This window comes from Neolamprologus multifasciatus, chromosome 20 (assembly GCF_963576455.1).
Source record: "Neolamprologus multifasciatus chromosome 20, fNeoMul1.2, whole genome shotgun sequence".
In the NCBI taxonomy this organism is placed as follows: domain Eukaryota; kingdom Metazoa; phylum Chordata; class Actinopteri; order Cichliformes; family Cichlidae; genus Neolamprologus; species Neolamprologus multifasciatus.
In genome coordinates this window covers 3,809,089-3,828,672 of record NC_140458.1, presented here as the reverse complement: position 1 = coordinate 3,828,672, position 19,584 = coordinate 3,809,089, and the positions used below count along the sequence as shown (strand labels likewise).

Genomic DNA, 19,584 nt, shown 5'->3' with positions numbered 1-19,584 from the left:
TTGTGAAATCTGCAGCCGCTGCAGGACTCAGGAGTAATTCCAGATGTTTCAGCAGATGTTGAGCTGCCGCGGAGGCTTGAATGTGCTTCACTGCTGCCACCTGCTGGACGCAAGGAGAACTGCACCTCATGATGAAACAGTCCAATGGTGTAAAAGGAAAGCTGCAAAGAGCCGAGTCTCGAGTTTATGATGATTGTTTCTATTAAACAACATCAGAAGATTTCAGACCAAAACAGTCACAAGCTGCTCACAAGTGAGCCGTAAAATTAATAATTAATAATTAATACCTGTCGCAGTAGCAGCTGGGACAGGTGTTAATCATTTAAAAACAACAAACACATGTGATGCTCATTCACATGATTTATACAGCCTGTTTCCTCCTGTAGACCTGAGGAAGGACTGCTCCTGAGAAACCTGTTCACTGTGTCATCGCTGTGTTCACAGACTGGAGTCCAAACATCAGAAATCAGTTTTATTCTCGTGTCATGTGACCCTTCAGACCTAAGTCACTGCAGCTCCCTGCACTTTGGTACCTCTCAGTCTTCACGGTCTTGTCTGCAGGCTTAAACCTAAAACTACCTCCAAAAACCCAAACGCGTGTTCTAATGTCACAGCCTCCCCTCCAGCAGGTGGCGACACACACACGCCGTTTGTTTGTGCTCCTCGGTCAAAACTACAGAAGAGGAAAACAATAATGATGCGGACACAAAGAGATTTTTGCAGATTTTTGGTGAGCTTGTAAAACGAGCGAGAGGCTGCAGCTTCAACCGGAGAAGCGACTCTTCTTCTCCTCCTTCTTCTTCTGTGAATTCGCAGCAGCTGCAGCAGCTCATGGTGAGTCCGGGTTTGTTTGTCACGTTGTACTGATGGAGGAGAAGAGAGGAGCGGCTCCCCTTTTCTCCATCCTGCAGCCTAAACGCGGCTAAAATCTGCAGAAAAGTAAACGGAGTCTGGTCGGAGCGGAGCAGCAGAGGCGTGAGGAGAGCTCTGCTCCTGCAGGAGGTTAAAGCTGTTACTGGTGATCAGGGAGCACTGGAGATGCTGTCACGTGGTTCGTGCAGGCTGCATGTGGAGAAATCAGCTGTTAAATCACTGCACGGTGGCGGGTTTCAGGTGTCACCAGGCGGGTTTTTTAAAGGACACTTTAGTGGTTTTAATGCAGGCTCGTCTGTTTCACATGCTTCTGTTTTCCTTTACCTTGCAGTTACTTCCCACAATCAATTCATGATGCAAATAAAGAGGTAAAAATGAGCAACACACCACACTTTCAGTCTGATGTCGTTGTGTGCAGTCTTCGCTTCTGCACACCTTTGGTGGCTCGGACAGGGAAATATAGTTATTAATGTTAAACAGACAGTGATGTCTTAATTGATGTGAATGAATTTGTGTGGACACTGTAGACCAATGTAATACAGGCTTAGTGCGATACTGCGCCTTGTTTTTGTGGATATTGTTGAGTTATAAACAGATCGAATGAGCCTCCGGGTCCTGGTTTTGTGTCTGGACTTTGGTCTCTGGGGTGTTTAGTTGATCCAGGTGTTAGAGTATAGATCAAGTGTATTAAATAAAACTGTTCTTAGACCTGAAACTGGTCTGATGAGATCTAGATTTTTTATATTTTCCAAATAAAAGCCGCTCCACAGTCTCAGTAGTAATCTAGTCCAGGACCCGCAGGTCTCAGAGGAGTATTGTTTAGGTCCTGAACCGGGTCTGGAGTTTCCTGTCACGTTTCTTCTGAATCCAGGTTCCTCAGTGGGAGTGGGTTTCTAGCTGCTCAGCAGTGCCGTTGTTCTGAGAAATCGTCCTACACGTATCATAATATGACGGCGACTTTTGACTAATCCGAACCATAACCATAAGAAATATTCACAATGGGTTAAAAATTATGTAAATTTGGGAGTTGTGTTACGCAAATGCGCAGAAACAACGGGTAGGATGATGATGATGATTTGTGAGGTAGGATAGATTCCCAGTCCCCCCCCCAATCTTCTTTGTTGTATTTCTGGTTTTCAGGAGGCTGCCACAAACGATTATTTTTGCAATTAGTAATTTATTAATCAGATCATGCATTCATTGGAATGAACCAGCATGCGTCTGTGCTTATATAACTATCATTAGCTTACAGCTTGAAGTGTTTAAGGTATGTGCTAACTAAAAATCAAGACAAGATGATGGTTTATTAAACTTTTAATGAAATTTGCAGATTTTCTCAATGAAGTTTAATAAACTCGGCCGTCTGCTCCTTGCTGTCTAAAATATAACAGGACACTGGAGTAAATTCGACCATCTCACACTTCTGTTTAATCAGTTTTCTGTGTGATGTTTATTCAGCTGTGTGAAAATTATAACTTTAATCTCAGCTAAACCGATTTACTCAGGAACTAATAAAAGACTGAAAAAAGCCAAACGATAAAATTTTTAATTTATCTAACTGACTTAAAGATCATGTTTAACCTGAGTAGCGAAAGACTGGGGGGGGGGGGGGGGGGGGGGGGGGGGTTGAAAAGATGTACTGGGAGTTCAATGTTCTCAGCCGCTTTAGTGAGCCTTGCCCCCTGCTAGCTATCGAGCTAGTGGGTAACAGACGTCTCCGAAAACGTCTGAGCGCTTTTACAAATATGTGGTGTCTTGATAAACCGAGCAGATATTTGAAGTTTACACAGCTACATTCTCACCTGAAAATATGTTAAAAGTTTATTTTGTGACCCAGACAGAGCAATAAGAGTAATATTAAAACTAAGTAGCTGCCGCCATTGTTGGAAACTGGAATTGGCTGGGCTGCGCTATGAATTCTGGGATAGGTTGGGCCACGACGGATACACCCGACCCATCCTTCAAATCTGGGGAAATGAAGGACGCATTTGTCGGCCGCGTTTGGAGGAGTCTTCGAATTTGGACAGCCTTTGTCGCTGTGACATAATCGGTCTACAAATGCGTCCTCAGGAGGATGCAGCCCATGAATTTGGACACAACGATGGGGCCCCTGAATTTCTTCTTCTTCGGCGTTTGACGGCAGCTGGCATCCTTGTATATGCAGTGCTGCCATCTTCTGTTTCAGTCCGTTATTACACTCTTAAATCCTACCACCTATTCCTGCGTCTTTCAGGATCTTACAAATAGGGCTGGGTATCGTCACTGATTTCTAGAATCGATTCAATTCCGATTCACAAGGTCCCGAATCGATTTGATCCACGATTCGATTTAATTCGATTCGATTTAATTCGATTCGATTAGATTCAATTCGATTTGAATCTGGGAAATTTTGACAGTCAGAAATATTATAATTCAGATCAGTACATTTACATATTTTTGTATCTATAAAAAGGAAGCTGACACTTTCCAGACTTTATCAAAGGTGTGAGCATCACAGCAGAGGCCTTTGTGTCAAAGTAGCTGAAGATAAAACACAGAAAAACATGAAGGTGATTTTCCTGTTCTGGGATTTTATAAAAATATTCTGCAGTACATCAAAAACGAAAGAAAACCATTAATCAACACATGAATGTTACCTCTGAAGTTACAGCGGTTTTATTAGAGAGCCTTTTGCATTTTGCATAATTTTAAAAAGTTGAAATTTGTTCAATATTGAACGGCAGAAATTAGGTTTTCTTTTCGGAAGTATGTAAAACGAAAAAAAACGTCGGCCGACAGCGCTGTAAACAACGGTAGACTTGTGCGTAACAAGCAAGCAAATAATAAAGAAAACAGACAGACAGGGAGAGAGGGAGAGAGAGAGAGAGCTGTGCATGAAGTGTGATTTTATCCTGGTGGAAGCAAAACAGCAAAAGTCAGAGGGAATTCATGACGATGTTTATGTGAAGCGTAGTTTGGATCTTCTTTTGCTCCTGGTTCAGTCAATATTGTTTGGAGAGAGATAAAACTAACAGCTTTATGATCAGCGCAAAAAGGGCGTAAACACACAGCGCGGACCCGCGGATCAGAATCAGAATCTGTCGGTTTTCAGCCCCGACCGTCAGCTGAGAAAGGCGACATCTCACTGATTCTGATCCACGCTGTGTGTTTGTGCAAAATCCGTGTACCTGCTCTCATTTACTGTCTTAGCTGTTTGGTGGTTGTTGAAAATTTTGTGATCTTTCACCTGAGATTCTGGCATTTTGGGCAAAATAAATTTATATTAAAAAATCGATTCAGGATTTTAATGAATCGATTTTACGTTATCCAAGCCAGAATCGATTTTAATCGATAAATCGATTATAAAAACCCACCCCTACTTACAAAGCTTCAAACGTCGAGTCGACTATTAAATTAGTCGTTGACGATTTTGATAGTCGACATAATCGTGACTAGTCGACTAATTGTGGCAGCTCTACTTAGCATTATGTTAGTGAAATATTCAAGGCCTTCCCTGGATGGGAGCATTTGATGCTCTAAAACTTGTGTATACCTTTCTGCACTCGTGGTTACAGATGTGCAAGTGTTCAATTCCAAAGGCACTAATGGACTCCTGTACCCTCAGAGGCTTTTGAACTGAGTGCTGATAACAGGCTGGATGGTCCCGCTCCTCCTTAGTCCGAGGGACATGGCGTCCATATTTTCCAGAAATAATTTAAAATGTTGATACTGCTGACCTCAGATCAGTTTTTCCACTGTCTCAGTCCAGCTTTGGCTCAGAGGAGATTTGTGGGTCATCACAGGCATCCAATTTTTGGCCTTGTCCACTGCACACAGAGATTTCTTCAGATTATCTGATGATATCATGGACCGCAGATGATGGAATATTTATGTCGAGCAGCATTATTCTGAAAGCGTAACTCTGAAGAGTGAAACGCGGCCCCTCTGCGAGACACTTTTTATACCCAAACATGTTACTGACATGTTCCCAGTTAAATCTGACTGGTTACAAAATGTTCAAAATATTAGATGAAATAGTAAAATGTCTCAGTCTAAACAGTTTATTCACTGTTGTGAGTAAAATCTGGGTTTATTTGTAAGTCATTGCATTCTGTTTTTATTTACATTTCACGTTTTTGGGTTTGTAGTGCAGACTGAAAGCTGCTGCAGACAAACCAGTGCCATGAGTGTTACAGGAAAAGCACTGTACTGTAATTTAGTATTAAAAGGGCTAAAGGATGTGGGTACTTCGGTCAGTAAGGCTGGAAAATATGTCTTATATTAATAAAGTTTAGCCTGTTTAAAGACAAAAAAGACACTGGATAATCTGCTCAGGTAAGCACAACACAGAGCAGTCTGCTGCTGCCACACACAGCTCTGCAGGCTGCGATGCTCTGACCGTCAGAACAATGTGGACCGACCAGTAACGTGGGCTGCTCCAGTTTGTGTTGGTGCTGCTGTTGCTGGTCTGTCGCGATGAACACACGAATCTTCTTTGTAGTAAAACCGAGTGAGATCTCTGATGCTGAACTCTTTTCAGCAGTTGTGTGTTTCTTGTTTGTTTGTCAGTCTGAAGAAGCTGCAGGAGCAGAGCGAGCCCCGGATGAGGAGGAGGGGGAAGAAGGGGAGGAGGGGGGAGGAAGAGGAGGAAAAGTGGAGGGAAGTGAAGAAGGTGACGGAGGAGGAGGACGGGGCGGATTTCCCATGGACTCCATGAGCGCTCCGGTTTACTGTGTCTGCAGGAAACCAGATATCAACTGCTTCATGATGTAACCCACTTTATTTATTTATCTGTAAACAATAAACAAACAAACACAGCTGTTAACCCTAACCTGTCTGTCTGTGTGTCCGTCAGAGGGTGCGACAGCTGCACGGAGTGGTTTCATGGAGACTGTATTGGAGTTTCGGAGAAGGCAGCCAAAGCCATCAGAGTGTGGTACTGCCCGCCCTGCAGAAGTCAGTGTCCCTCCTCTCTGAGCCGGAAGAGAACATGATGTGTATTAGTCCACTGATAAAAATAGACCTCTGAATATTTGCTTTAAGACTGAATTCATTTACAGAAATCTTTTTTAAACTAGCTTAAAGGGGATTTTTTATAGTTTTTCTCATTTTGTGTCATATATACACTGCTCAGAGGTTTAGCATCAAACCTCTGGGATACTGATGTGGTCACTTAAGGAGCAGAGGAGGTCGTGAATCAGTTTCAGCTGCTCTGGTGTTAATCAGAATCAGAGAGACTTTATTTATCCCCAAGGGGCAACTAAGAAACGAATGAAACTAACAACAGGTGCAGTAGAGGAACTATCGTTTGTTTCGTGGTGTCCCAAAATAAACAGTTTATAGCAATATTTTTTAATCGTTTTGAAGTTCTCTCTTTCTCTTATATTTTCATATAACCACACTCAGTGTTGGGAAGGTTACTTTTAAAATGTATTCCATTACAGATTACAGAATACATGCCCCAAAATGTATTCTGTAACGTATTCCGTTATGTTACTCAATGAGAGTAACGTATTCTGAATACTTTGGATTACTTAATATATTATCATGCTGTTTACAACTACATGAATGTACTATTGCTGTGATTTATTACTGTTACTGAAGGTCCGCGGCTCCGAACCGTAGTAAAGGGACCTCTGGCTAATACGGTGGGTTCGTGTTGGGCTCGTAGCCGAAAACTAGCTTTACTTTGTTGTCTGGGTCAACTTTGCTAGCAGAGACAGAGAGAGGCGTTGAAAGGCTGCTCCAACGGAACTTATTGTTTTTGGAGGAAAACAGGAACACGGTGTACAGTCGAGTCTTAATAGCTTACTTACAGCTGGGCTCGTCAGGCACTCTTCTTGGCTGCAGTGGTTATTATTATATTTACATGCTTCCAGCTCCCGTTTTTGCTCGATGACAGCTGTACTTTTCCTTTTTCTCCCTCCTCGCTCACAGACACATAACGTGTATGGCAGTCCATTCTCCCTGCAGCACGGACTACACTGCCTATGATGCTACATTCTTTAGAGCTATACCTGTAGCATTCTGCCTATTAGCTTAGCACAACAACAACAAAAAGGCCTCTCTCACCCAGGAAACACGCAGAGAGAGAGCGTCACCCTGTAACCATGGCAACCATAACGCTGCCACCTGGAACAACAGAACGTAGCTGTCAAACAAAACCCAAACAGTCCTGACCCGCCACAATATGAAACAGGGAAGTACCGCCGTGTAATCCATTTATTTCAACAAAGTAACTGTATTCTAAATACCACCTTTTTAAACGGTAACTGTAACGGAATACAGTTACTCATATTTTGTATTTTAAATACGTAACGGCGGTACATGTATTCCGTTACTCCCCAACACTGACCACACTACAGACGGACAAGCGACTGTTTTTATGCGTTGTCGTTACCAACAACGATGGCTCTGCCGTCCGCTTGTTTATTTTCCACATAGACCTTTCACAATAAAGCTGAAGATCCTGTTGAGATTTTTCAAAATAAACTGAATCATGTGAAATAGTACGCAGAGTGTTTACAGATGAGACGCTAAAAAAATAAACCTTAGAACAGGCTTTTCCCCGCAGCACGAGTAATAAACCTTTACCATTTAAATACTCGACTGCAGCTACACGACGCCCAGCTGAAAACTCTTCACGCAAGTCGAGTTGCTCAGTTCACAGAATTTACAGAAAATGTAAAATTTTTGTGATAAATCTCATTGTCAGGACAATAAATGTCTTATATTGGGATATGAGATTTTGGTCATATCGCACAGCCCTAATCTGGACCCTACAGAAGTTGCACATTTAATACGTGCCATTGCCAGAAGGTCTGTTGTGACTCCCAGCACAGTCTCAGGAGCATGGAGGAGATTCCAGGAGACTTACAGTGACTCTCGGAGAGCTGGATAGGGACTAGAAACCCATCAGCAGCTCCAGTATCTGCTCCTTTGTGCACAGAGGAACAGGATGGGCACTGTCAGAGCTACAAAATGACCTCTTGTAGAGCACTGGTGTCTGAGGCTCCTGCACTCACTGCTTATCAGTGATGGTCTGTGGAGTCTTATCCATGGAGGGATGCACAGACCTCTACAGGCCATTAAATCCTTGGACCCACTGTCAGACGCTACAGTGGTGCAGGGGATCCTGGGTTCCTCTTACTGCACGGCAATGCCCAACCTCATGTGGTGAGAGCATGCAGGCAGCTCCAGGAGGATGAATGAATTGATACCACTGACTGTCCCCATATTTGACTGACATAAATCCATTAGGACACCTCTGGGACATCATGCTTCTGCCCATCTGCCAGGTTGCACTTCAGACTGTCCAGGACATCAGTGATATCCAGCACCATAATTTTTTCTCCCATTGACAGCTGTTGTGTCTCCTATGACTTTTTTGTGCAGTGTATTTGAGATGGCCAATGTTCCACAGATGAGAAGAACTGGTTTGTACAGGACAAACTGATCAAAAGAGCCACTTTAACATGAAGGAGGTTTTTAAACTATAAATCCTGTGATGTTTCTCTAGTCTCTGAATAAAAACCTCGAGCTGTTGAAGAGCACAGTTGGTCCTCTTCAGGTGTTAAAGCTGTGATCTGTGCGTTGTGTCTGCAGACAAAGACTCATCGCTGGAGATTAAATACCGTCAGAAGAAGATGAAGGAGGAGAGAGAGTCGGAGCCGGAGAGAGATGATAAAACTGATGGAGATGGAAGCTCCACCCCCCAACAGAAGACTGACAAGAGGCGGGGCTCACAGGTACCCAAGAGATCACATGACACAGCTCAGCCAGCACTTTAACTGCTCAGGCTGGGGTTAGGCTGACTTACACCTCAGAGGGTCAAACTAACTTTTACCTGCTACTAGTTAAAGTATCTTAACCTTCAACTTCTTTCTTTCCGTATCCATCAGCTGACAATTTTAGCTGCTCTTACATATGAATTTTCAAACTTTTAAGTCCTTTAAGTGCTTAGGATGAAGCTCCAGCCACAAACCATAATGTTCGTTTTTCCAGATCAAGCGTTCGGCGAGGATGTGTGGGGAGTGTGACGCCTGCCTGAGGACGGAGGACTGCGCTCAGTGCGACTTCTGTAAAGACATGAAGAAGTTTGGAGGCCCGAACAAAATCAGACAGAAGTGCCGCCTCCGGCAGTGTGAGGTCCGAGCCCGGGTACGTGAATAAACCTCATTGTCATAATAATGAATGCTGTTAAAATGTTACAGTGAAAATGTGCGAGTGGAGGGAAATAAAAATCCCTGAAACTGAGGCAGACAGTGTGATCGTCTGCTCCTGTCGTATCCCGGTTCCATCTTCTTGGACCGCGATATATCTGAAACTGTTAGTGTCTGTTTAAATGTGCTATTCAGGGGGAAGACGTCATGTTTTAAAGCTCATTCAGGTAACAATAGATACATCAGGATTAAACTGCTCCATATTTGTGTACGTGTGTGTGTGCGCTTTGTTTTACACTTACACATGTCATGTCTTCACAGCGCTACAGCCAGTGCTCATACATGAGGAAGTTTAACAGTCAAAACCACAGCAGGTCACCAGTAGACAGTTTGATTACATTTATTTGTCTAATTGCAGAATATTAATAACATAGCTGGTTACTTTCTTATGAAGGGCCACGAGTGCCAAAATGACTTGAAGAACTACATCATTAACTAACTTATTAAATGTATCATATATTTAGTAAATATATACATAATTCATTAAATTTTAATTTGTTACTTTTAAATATTCTATTTATGAACCGTCTTTATCATAATTAATAGCAGGTCTAATTAATATAATTTATTATACTAATGCAACCAACATTCCTACCTCTAGCCTCTACCTCTTACTCAATGTGCACTACCAAAGGTTACATTGTACCTTATATTGCACCTGCTCCTTTGTAATGCACCTTACAGCATATATAACTTGTATACAGGTGTATATATCTATGTATCTTTTATCTTTTATTCTAAAGCAATTTTAATGTAAAAAATCTACATGCTGCTAATGGAGAGATGCCAAACTGCCTTTCATTGTTCTTATCTTCTTCTTATCTTATCTTATCATTTAATAAATTATTAGATTTTTATTTCCAATTTAAATTAATTAAAGACATATTTAATTAATTATTTATTTATCTAAATAATTGCTGTCACAATTAATCAGTTAATTAATCATTTTTAATTGTCATTAATTATTGACATATTTAATTAATTATTTAATGATGTATTTGATTAATTCATTTTGGCACTCTTGGCCCACCATAGTAAATACATTACTGCAGCCTGACTGGGACTGATGAATCGTCATGTTGCTGAGCTTTGGCTGCACGCAGTCTTGGCAGCAGCCATCCTTCATATTTGCTTTTGTAAATGAGTCAGGTGTAAACACTGACCAGCACAGGGTAGCAGAGGAATGACATATTTAAAAGAGGTTCAAGAGTTCAAAGTACACTGTATAACTGAAACTGTAAAGTCAGGGCAAATGTATTAAAGCTTTAGCCTTGCAAAACTTTGTAAACGATTTCATGGTTTCAAGAACCTTTTAAAGTGTCTTTTTTTCAGGTTTAAGTTGTGGTAGGAAATTGATCCAGTTCTTTTTTCTAAGACTTGAGGGAGAAAAAGACAAAAAATGTTGGAGACTTTCAGTCAAACTACAGACACGGGTAGTTCAAATACAAGCTGGGTGTTTATTTAACCCAGGCGATCACAAAGTCACATTAAAACAACAAAGGAAGGAAAAAGTCGAGGTTAGCAAATAGCTGTGTCCATAAAGAAGGTCAGCTGAACAGAGCACTGCTCAGAAAAAGATAACAAAAGAAGAACTGGTCTAACCAGAAGAGCGAGGACTGAACGCAGCAAAGTAACGCCTGTTAAACACAAAGGGGAAAAACCACAGAGACAATAACTAAACTCGGTACACAGATCCCCCGCCCCCCGTGCTGTCACAGCGAGTGGTTTGGTCCATTTGCTAGCCCTCTGCATTATAACCAGCTCCACCCTCTATTTCCTGTTTTGTTCAACCAGGAAGGACTGGAGCAGCACACAGGTAACTCTGACAAAAGGTAGTTAATGCTGGTTATTTAAATCACTGACAGAACAAATCAAATATGCACATCAGAGTTTTGTAGTTTCCTAAAATGTTAATCAAACAGGTGAAATGTATACTGCAGTACTTTGGTAACTGCTAGAAAAGTTCACTTTAAATGTGGAAATGATGCAGCAGAATTCATCTTTGATTTCCATGTTGCATCCAGTTAGAGGATGAATATTACAGAATTTTTATTTTACATAAATGGCTCGTATTTCCTGGTTTTTCTGTTGTTTGGCTTCTTTGCTTTAGGGGTGATACATCTGCAGTCTTATAGTCACTGTAGATCTGAGGATTCAGTGACTGTCAGAGTCGTTCTGGAGCAGGTGGGCAAATCATTTTCCCAAGTGGCCACATGAGAAACCAGAGAATTTCAAAGATATGCAAAGTTGTTGCTGTTTTTCTTGTAGTTTAATTATTTCATCGGCAGATTTTCAGGTTTTTTCTGGTCTTTGGGGAGAGAACTCTAGCCTTTTTAAGCTTGACCAGTTGATTTCAAAGTTTGGTTCAATGTCTGAGCTGGGAATGCAAAGCACGGCAGACAGGTGACTGTTGCTGAGAGAGCGTCTGCATCAGGATTTGTTAAGCTTCCTCAGTGAAAATGTTTGTTTACATTTAAAGGTGGATCTTAGCTTTAAAGAGAGCTAACGTCTTCTGAGTATGTGTCCTTATGTGTGCGAAGTTCTCCTCTTTGAGAGAAGAATAAAAATCCAGCAGTGACACTGACTTGAAGTGCAGCGAATCAGACTGCAGGTCACCGAGTTCACTGGATGCATGATCAATACTGCAGCTGAGGACAGTTCACTCGTAACTGTTTTGAAGTCTTCAGATTGCCTTGAAAACTCATCATGCAGGACTCCCAACATACATGAGTACCATCTGAATCGATAAGCTGATGTTATGGCTTCTTTCACTGTTGGCATGTCAGTAAGAATGTTGCTCTCTGATTATAAACTTGTACATTTTATGTGTAAACAGGCCCCTGCCTTACAGTGCTGTATTTCGTCCATTCATTAGTGCAAACATGTCAACAGCAAATTCAAGATCTGCCTTATGTTCTGTGTCTGAGAGCTCTGGAGTGTCCTTTCTTTTCACAAAACCCTCTTTTTTGCCCTTTGCCCAGGCTGAGCCACCTGATAGCGATACGGTAGCTTATATCGCTATGTTTAGCCTTATGCTGCTCTAAAAGTGCAACTTCCTGTCTGTGGTTCAGTCCTGCCCTGATGTAGTTAACTATTTTGGCTAACACATCAGCAGCATGGTTAATTTTTAGTGCTGGTTACTCAACATCTGGTGGTGTGTACTGCACTGCAGAAATGCCCATTTCAGTCACTCTGTCTCGCATCCACACCTTCCAGTTTGTTCCATTTCAGCCTATCCAAGCGTGTAGTTACCTGTGTGGGAAAAAACACTCCCTGTCAGAGTTCCGGTCGAGTGCATTGCTTCCAGCTCGTCTGTAATCTCAAACTCTGTCCTTATCCCATGGACAAAGATGAGTGACTGGGCTGTGTCACAGTCATCACAGCTCTCGCTCAGAGCCAAGGAGGAAAAAACTCTAAATAGTCTGCTTTGTTTTTCAGATAAAGCTCCAGATGTCCTTGATCTGTGTTGTTATCTGGAGAGGAGCACATTTTCAAATGCTTTGAATGCTTTTTCCCCTCATTCTATTACTGTTGCTTGTTCAGTCCAGCAATCACTCTTTGATAAAGTCCCCATCAGAGTGTGGCCTTGCGTTTTTTGTGATTCTGCAGGAAATCACAAAGCTTGTGTTGACCTCCGTCCCTGGATGTGTAAAGCTCGGTTAAAAAGACCTTGTTGCTTTTGAAGGTTTCCTAGAAAAGATTTAGCTGTCTATTCCCGGTCTGCAGTCATATTCTCGTATTTCTCTGCATGTTTAGTCTTCTAATGATGAATCAAACTGTAATCTTTTAACTCATCAATCTGCTCTCAACAAAATAAGAACCTTCGACTTTATTCAATCAATACTTGGACATCCATGTCTCGTTAAAAACTCGACAATCTGTATGAACCTTTATTTTTTTATGCGAGTTGAACTCTTTCAGGGAGAGTAAACTCACGCATCTCATAAACCTCCAGTGCATTTACAGCAAAGCTGCATGTGCTTGCATACACAAACATATGGAAATTCTTTTTTTTTGCCTTCAAAATAAAAGCACCAAAGTTGTGTTATAATTTCCCACAAAACTGTAAAAAAAAAAAAAAAAAAATCAGTAAGGCATTATCTAATGGAGAGTTGATCAAAGACTGTTTGGTGGTTTAAATGGCACAAACTACATGATTATTTAATTATTTTACATTTGAATCCCAATTTCCCTTTGATGGCACGCGTGGCTGCTGGTCCATACGATGCCCGGGTCTGATCTAGGAGCAGATCTCTGCACTTGGCAGTCATCTCAAAATCCCTCTGGGCATTTATTTGAACAGTTCTCTTGAAGAATTATATAAATTAACTTTAATTTCACAAGTAACCTGGATTTTTTAAAAAAAAAAAAGCTTCTATAAAATCATTATTCAAACCTGATTTTAAAGAAGCTGCTAAACGTTTTCCGACTTTGACCCTGAAATGCATTCTTCTCCCACCATCTTTGCTGTTGCACAGTTCTCCTATAGTTTTCAGGTTCTTTGAGTAGAACATTAAAGCGCTTTGATTCGTCAGTAAGATGAAAATAGTTACATATTGACATCAGTCAGTGTATCGATTACAACTGCGAGGTTAAAGTTCTGGATCTTTGTCTGTGGTTACCGTAGCGATGGGGCTTTTTAGAGTGGGGGATGGTTGTTTCCCGCTCCATACTTTTGTTCTAGCTTTAGACGTTTCTTGCATGATATCATGCATGTAATGCTTGTGAGTGGTCCAACATGTTGGACTTGATACAAGCACTCATAGCAAGGGAAAAATGTGTAGACTTGGTTGGCAAGTGATTCCTGGGCTTTGAGTAGTCAGTAAAATACTTTATAAATACAGGTATATATGACAAGAAAGGCATAATGTGTCACCTTTAACAAGGGATTCAAATTGATGGTGAACTGCTAACTCGTCCTGATTGTTAAAGATCGGCGAGAGATGTCGTTATTGCTGTACTAATGATGCTGTTTACTCTGCATATGTTCTCTGAGCAGAAGATGCTTCGGGTCAAGGATGAGGAGATGAGTCGCAGCGGTGCCAGGGGGCGGAGCCTGTCGAGAAAAGGGCCGGGGCATCACACTGAAGAGGAGGAAGATGACGAGGAGGAGGGTTTCAGTGAGAGTGAGCTGGAGCTGTACGAGCAATACAAAGCTGCCGGATACAGAGACCTGGTCAGTGTGTGCAGGTGTTCCCAACCAATCAGCTGCCAGGCAGGCACTTTCTGTGTGCGTGACACGTCTTCCTGTTGCAGGTGTGGCACAGTGAAGAGGATGATGCTCAGTCCGACTCTCTGAGGAAGAAGGCGGTGAAGGTGAAACACGTGAAGAGACACGAGAAGAAGCCGGAGAAGAAGGTGAGAGCGGTCAGGTCACCTGACCACAGATGTCACTGATGATGTTACTAACACACCCGTCCTCGTGCAGAAGTCCGTGTCTGTACCTAAAGAGGAGGCGAAGCCTCGGCGCCACAAAGTGAAGCAGCGTCACAGAGAGCGTGTGCGGCACAGTGAGCGAGCAGGAGAGGGTGGAGTCAAAGAAGTAGGCGGAGCTTTGAGGCAGTGTCTGGGTCCAGGATGCATCGAGCCGGCGAGGGCCAACTCCAAATACTGCTCCGAGGAGTGCGGCATGAAGCTCGCCGCCAAGTGAGTCTGAGATCATCTAAATGTTCATGTGAACACGACGCGGCTGGCACGGCAAGCCCGCCAGAGAATTCAGCAGTTTCTAAATTCAGCAGTTCTATGCTGAATTTAGAAAGTTTGTATCAAGTCAGCTACCATATCTAATTGGACCGTTGAGTCCATTAACCCTTTTTACACGTGAAAAAAGAAGTGCATACTATTTGTTCCAAACACAAACTGGCAGGTTATTTCTGAAATACAAAACTCCTTTGGTCATCTTTCCAGAGGTGAAACACGTTCATTGTCACCATTATGCTCACCGCTTTGGTTTTGGTGGTGATATCATCACAGATACCGCTGTAGTAAATGATAGGTGCATCATCCCTGATTGAAGAGGAGAAGTTAAACCAAAAGGGAAGAAACTGCCAAGATTTTTTTTCTCCAAGGTTTTCTCCAGAGTCTCATGAAGCTGTTGCAGCTTCTCCTTGCTGTATAATCCGATAGTCTGTGCTTCTGCAGGTAAAAAAGATTGGTGGTAAAAACCGCCAAAATTGTGCACGACCACCCGTGGCTCAGGGGGTTGGGAAGCGTATCTGTTACCGGAAGGTCGCCGGTTTGATCCCCGGGCTCTCTGTCGTTGTGTCCTTGGGCAAGACACTTCACCTACCGCCTACTGGTGTTGGCCAGAGGGGCCGATGGCGCGATATGACAGCCTCGCTTCTGTCAGTCTGCCCCAGGGCAGCTGTGGCTACAACCGTAGCCTGCCTCCACCAGTGTGTGAATATGAGAGTGAATGAATAGTGGCATTGTAAAGCGCTTTGGGTGCCTTGAAAAGCGCTATATAAATCCAATCCATTATTATTGTTACTGTGTACTCTGGGGTTTCACCCGGGACCTCAAACGTATGCAGAAAGCAAACATCACATTGTCTGTTAACTTGGTGTAATTTGGTTTCTCAGAACCAGCACACGTTTCTGAAATCTGTTGGTTCTTTGACGCCTCGTCTCTGTCTCTCAGTCGCATCTATGAGATCCTGCCTCAGAGGATCCAGCAGTGGCAGCAGAGTCCCTGCATTGCCGAGGAGATTGGACGCAGACAGCTGGAGCGGATCAGGAAAGAGCAGCAGGCGGCGAGGATGCGTCTCACGCTGATGGAGAAACGCTTCCATGAGCTAGAAGGCATCATCGCCAACGCCAAACTTCAGCAAGTCCAACAGCACGAGGAGGTCTGTGGCAACCGCAGCCACCCAGTGCACTCCGCTGTTAGTGTGGTCATCTGTTAGTTAGTCTCCTCTCTGTTTGTCTCTGCAGGTGACTGAGGGTGACGGTGACGACACAGACTTTCAGATCTTCTGTGTTTCCTGCAGTCACCCCGTCAATCCGAAGGTGGCTCTGCGTCATATGGAGCGATGCTACGCTAAGGTTAGCTTAAAGAAACAGGAAGTGTGTCCACCTGGGGTCTGTACTGGATATGAATTACAGCTGCCTTAATGAGGTGATCAAACGGGAAATTAATAACAGCAATGTGGGAACAAAGGCCACAATAAGCCAGTGAAATTCAGTGACAGCTGGAAAAATGACCTTTAGCAAATTCACCCAATGCTGCTGTTCAAATCTTCTGTTTAAAAGAGCTACTCTTCTGGAGTTTAATAATAAATGAGGATAATAAGTTCTCCCTAAAAGATTATTGATGTAACCTAGCACCCCTGAGGTCCTCCAGTTTTAACACCATTGGTCTAAGTCTGCACATGAAGTCAGAATATTAGCAGGCATATGGTGGTTATGGCACAACAGCTAGTTTTACATCCCCTGGCATGACAGGCAGCTGTTCTGAGGTAAATTGTGGGTAATGTAGGCACCAAGGAAAACTGTTTAATCTGATCTTTCTGTTTCTTTGTCCGACAGTATGAGAGTCAAACATCGTTTGGTTCCATGTATCCAACACGCATAGAGGGGTAAGACCGTGCACCTGTCCGTCCCTCATGTCTTTACCCGTTCCTCTGTTTGTGTCTCATCTCTCTCTCTGTCTCTCTCAGAGCCACCAGGTTATTCTGCGATGTCTACAACCCTCAAAGTAAGACGTACTGTAAGCGGCTGCAGGTTTTATGTCCCGAACACTCCAGAGATCCAAAGGTGTGTTTATGTCTACAGAAAACAACTTATGACTCAACTTAAATCCGCTGCTCTTTTCCTCCCTTTCTTAAACTCAATGGAGAACTTTTTTTTATTTTAGCAAATGTCTGTGGGGCTCTAAAAAAATATGTTGGTGTGCTCTTACAAAATTTGTCAGCTGTGGATATTTAAAACATGTCTCTGTTCAGGTTAACTTACTGTCTCAAGTCTTTAAAGGACATAACATCAGAAATTGGATGCTGCATAAGTTTTAATGTGGCATGTGGTCCTGAGTCTGGACTCGGAGTCTGGAGAAGAGTACAAAGTCAGGACTAGCTGGTCCTGACTTTGGGCTCAGAGACTCAGAGTCAGGCAAACATGTTCACGACTCTTTATTGACTCTGGAGTCTTTGGTCCTGACTCTGGAGACAGTCAGGCAGAGTCTGGTTCTGACTCTGGACTAGCTCGTCCTGACTCTGGTCCTGACTCTGGACTAGCTGATCCCGACTCTGGTCCTGACTCTGGACTAGCTGGTCCCGACTCTGGTTCTGGCTCTGAGCTAGCTGGTCCCGACTCTGGTTCTGGCTCTGGACTAGCTGGTGCCGACTCTGGTCCTGACTCTGGACTAGCTGGTGCTGACTCTGGTCCTGACTCTGGACTAGCTGGTCCTGACTCTGGCCCTGACTCTGGTTCTGGCTCTGGACTAGCTGGTGCCGACTCTGGTCCTGACTCTGGACTAGCTGATCCCGACTCTGGTTCTGACTCTGGACTAGCTGATCCCGACTCTGGTTCTGGCTCTGGACTAGCTGGTGCCGACTCTGGTCCTGACTCTGGACTAGCTGATCCCGACTCTGGTCCTGACTCTGGACTAGCTGGGGCCGACTCTGGTCCTGACTCTGGACTAGCTGATCCCGACTCTGGTCCTGACTCTGGACTAGCTGATCCCGACTCTGGTTCTGGCTCTGGACTAGCTGGTGCCGACTCTGGTCCTGACTCTGGACTAGCTGATCCCGACTCTGGTCCTGACTCTGGACTAGCTGGGGCCGACTCTGGTCCTGACTCTGGACTAGCTGATCCCGACTCTGGTCCTGACTCTGGACTAGCTGATCCCGACTCTGGTCCTGACTCTGGACTAGCTGGTCCTGACTCTGGTCCTGACTCTGGACTAGCTGATCCCGACTCTGGTTCTGGCTCTGGACTAGCTGGTGCTGACTCTGGTGCTGACTCTGGACTAGCTGGGGCCGACTCTGGTCCTGACTCTGGACTAGCTGATCCTGACTCTGGTGCTGACTCTGGACTAGCTGATCCTGACTCTGGTGCTGACTCTGGACTAGCTGATCCCGACTCTGGTCCTGACTCTGGACTAGCTAGTCCCGACTCTGGTCCTGACTCTGGACTAGCTGATCCCGACTCTGGTGCTGACTCTGGTCCTGGCTCTGGACTCAAAGTCAGGCAGACATTTCGCTGATTCTTTGTTACTGACTTCCTGTTGCAGGTCCCAGCAGACGAGGTGTGCGGATGTCCTCTGGTCAAAGATGTGTTTGAGCCAACCGGCGAGTTCTGTCGGGTGTCTAAGAGGAAGTGCAACAAGCATTACTGCTGGGAGAAACTTCGCCGCGCCGAAGTCGACCTGGAGAGAGTCCGAGTGGTATCTCTATTCATACAAACTTTATTTAGTGCCTCGTCATTAACATTAAGACACACCTGGACTTTTCTAACTCTCTCTTTGTCTCTGTCAGTGGTATAAACTGGACGAGCTATTCGAGCAGGAGAGGAATCTGAGGACCGCCATGACCAACCGAGCCGGTTTATTGGCTCTGATGTTGCACCAGACCATCCAGCACGACCCAATCACCACCGACCTGCGCTCTGCCAAGGACAGGTAGACAGGTGACGTCAGGCAGACGTTTTCCTGGATGAGTTTAACGCTCGTTTGCAGTTTTATTGTGGAAATTTGTGGGAAGGTGAGTCAGAGCAATGTTTCATTCACAAGTGAACAAAAAACAAGAGAGATTTGTTTCTGACTCAGCCTCATTCAAACTCAGACCTCATCTGATTTTAGGAAGTCAGACCGTTTTTATATTTCATATTCACACTACAAATGTAGGAAACCTGAGCTCTTACAATCCGTGGATGGACACTCAACTAAACCTTCTGCTTAGGTAACGCTGCCATGAAACCTGGATCTCAGCTTAGCTTTGTAGGCAGTTGTATCCTCACTGTTAGTTTTAATAAGTTGGGAATGACTGGACACACAAATATGATCACATTTGATCCTGAATGAGCCATGATGTCTACACGAGGTGCTTATGTGTCCTCCTCGTCCTGGAAAGCTGCTCTCATTCAGTTTAACCTACAAGTATTATACTACCCACATCCGACCAATCTGAAATGTGGCTGTGCTTTGGAAATGTGTCTTAAGGTTGATGATGAAACACTACATGTTCACTAAAGATGCACACATTTTATAAATCTCTAAGTCATCTTGTTACAACTCATTCCTCCTGGTTTCTTTTTACAATGTGAGCCTGTTGCAGTTCAAATAAAAATTGTGTAAATATCAGTTTAAACTTTCCCCCATAGGATCATCAAAAAAAGTAAGCATAGAAGAAAAAAAATCAAATGCAAGCCAAAAAAAGATAGATTCTGTGACTTGATTGGCTCTTGTTTCAGTCTAAGTGAATAAACAGCCAATCGGGTAAGCATAGGAAAATTAATTATAAGCACAAAGAGCTGAAGTCAAGTGAAATTAATTAATTAAATAAATAAAATGAAAT

General features: G+C 43.4%; 1 protein-coding gene across 1 annotated transcript; it reads left to right on the top strand.

Moving 5' to 3' along the window:
* The first annotated feature begins 659 nt into the window (after positions 1-659).
* On the top strand, positions 660-19,537 carry cxxc1a (CXXC finger protein 1a). The gene is made up of 14 exons (XM_085146905.1): positions 660-834; positions 5,422-5,621; positions 5,708-5,808; positions 8,458-8,600; positions 8,857-9,012; positions 14,074-14,250; positions 14,331-14,432; positions 14,503-14,720; positions 15,714-15,921; positions 16,007-16,117; positions 16,601-16,650; positions 16,732-16,828; positions 18,303-18,455; positions 18,547-19,537. The coding sequence occupies exons 1-14, from the start codon at positions 832-834 to the stop codon at positions 18,691-18,693; spliced, it is 1,866 nt and encodes a 621-aa protein (XP_085003031.1). The 5' UTR covers positions 660-831; the 3' UTR covers positions 18,694-19,537.
* The last annotated feature ends 47 nt before the right edge of the window (positions 19,538-19,584 follow it).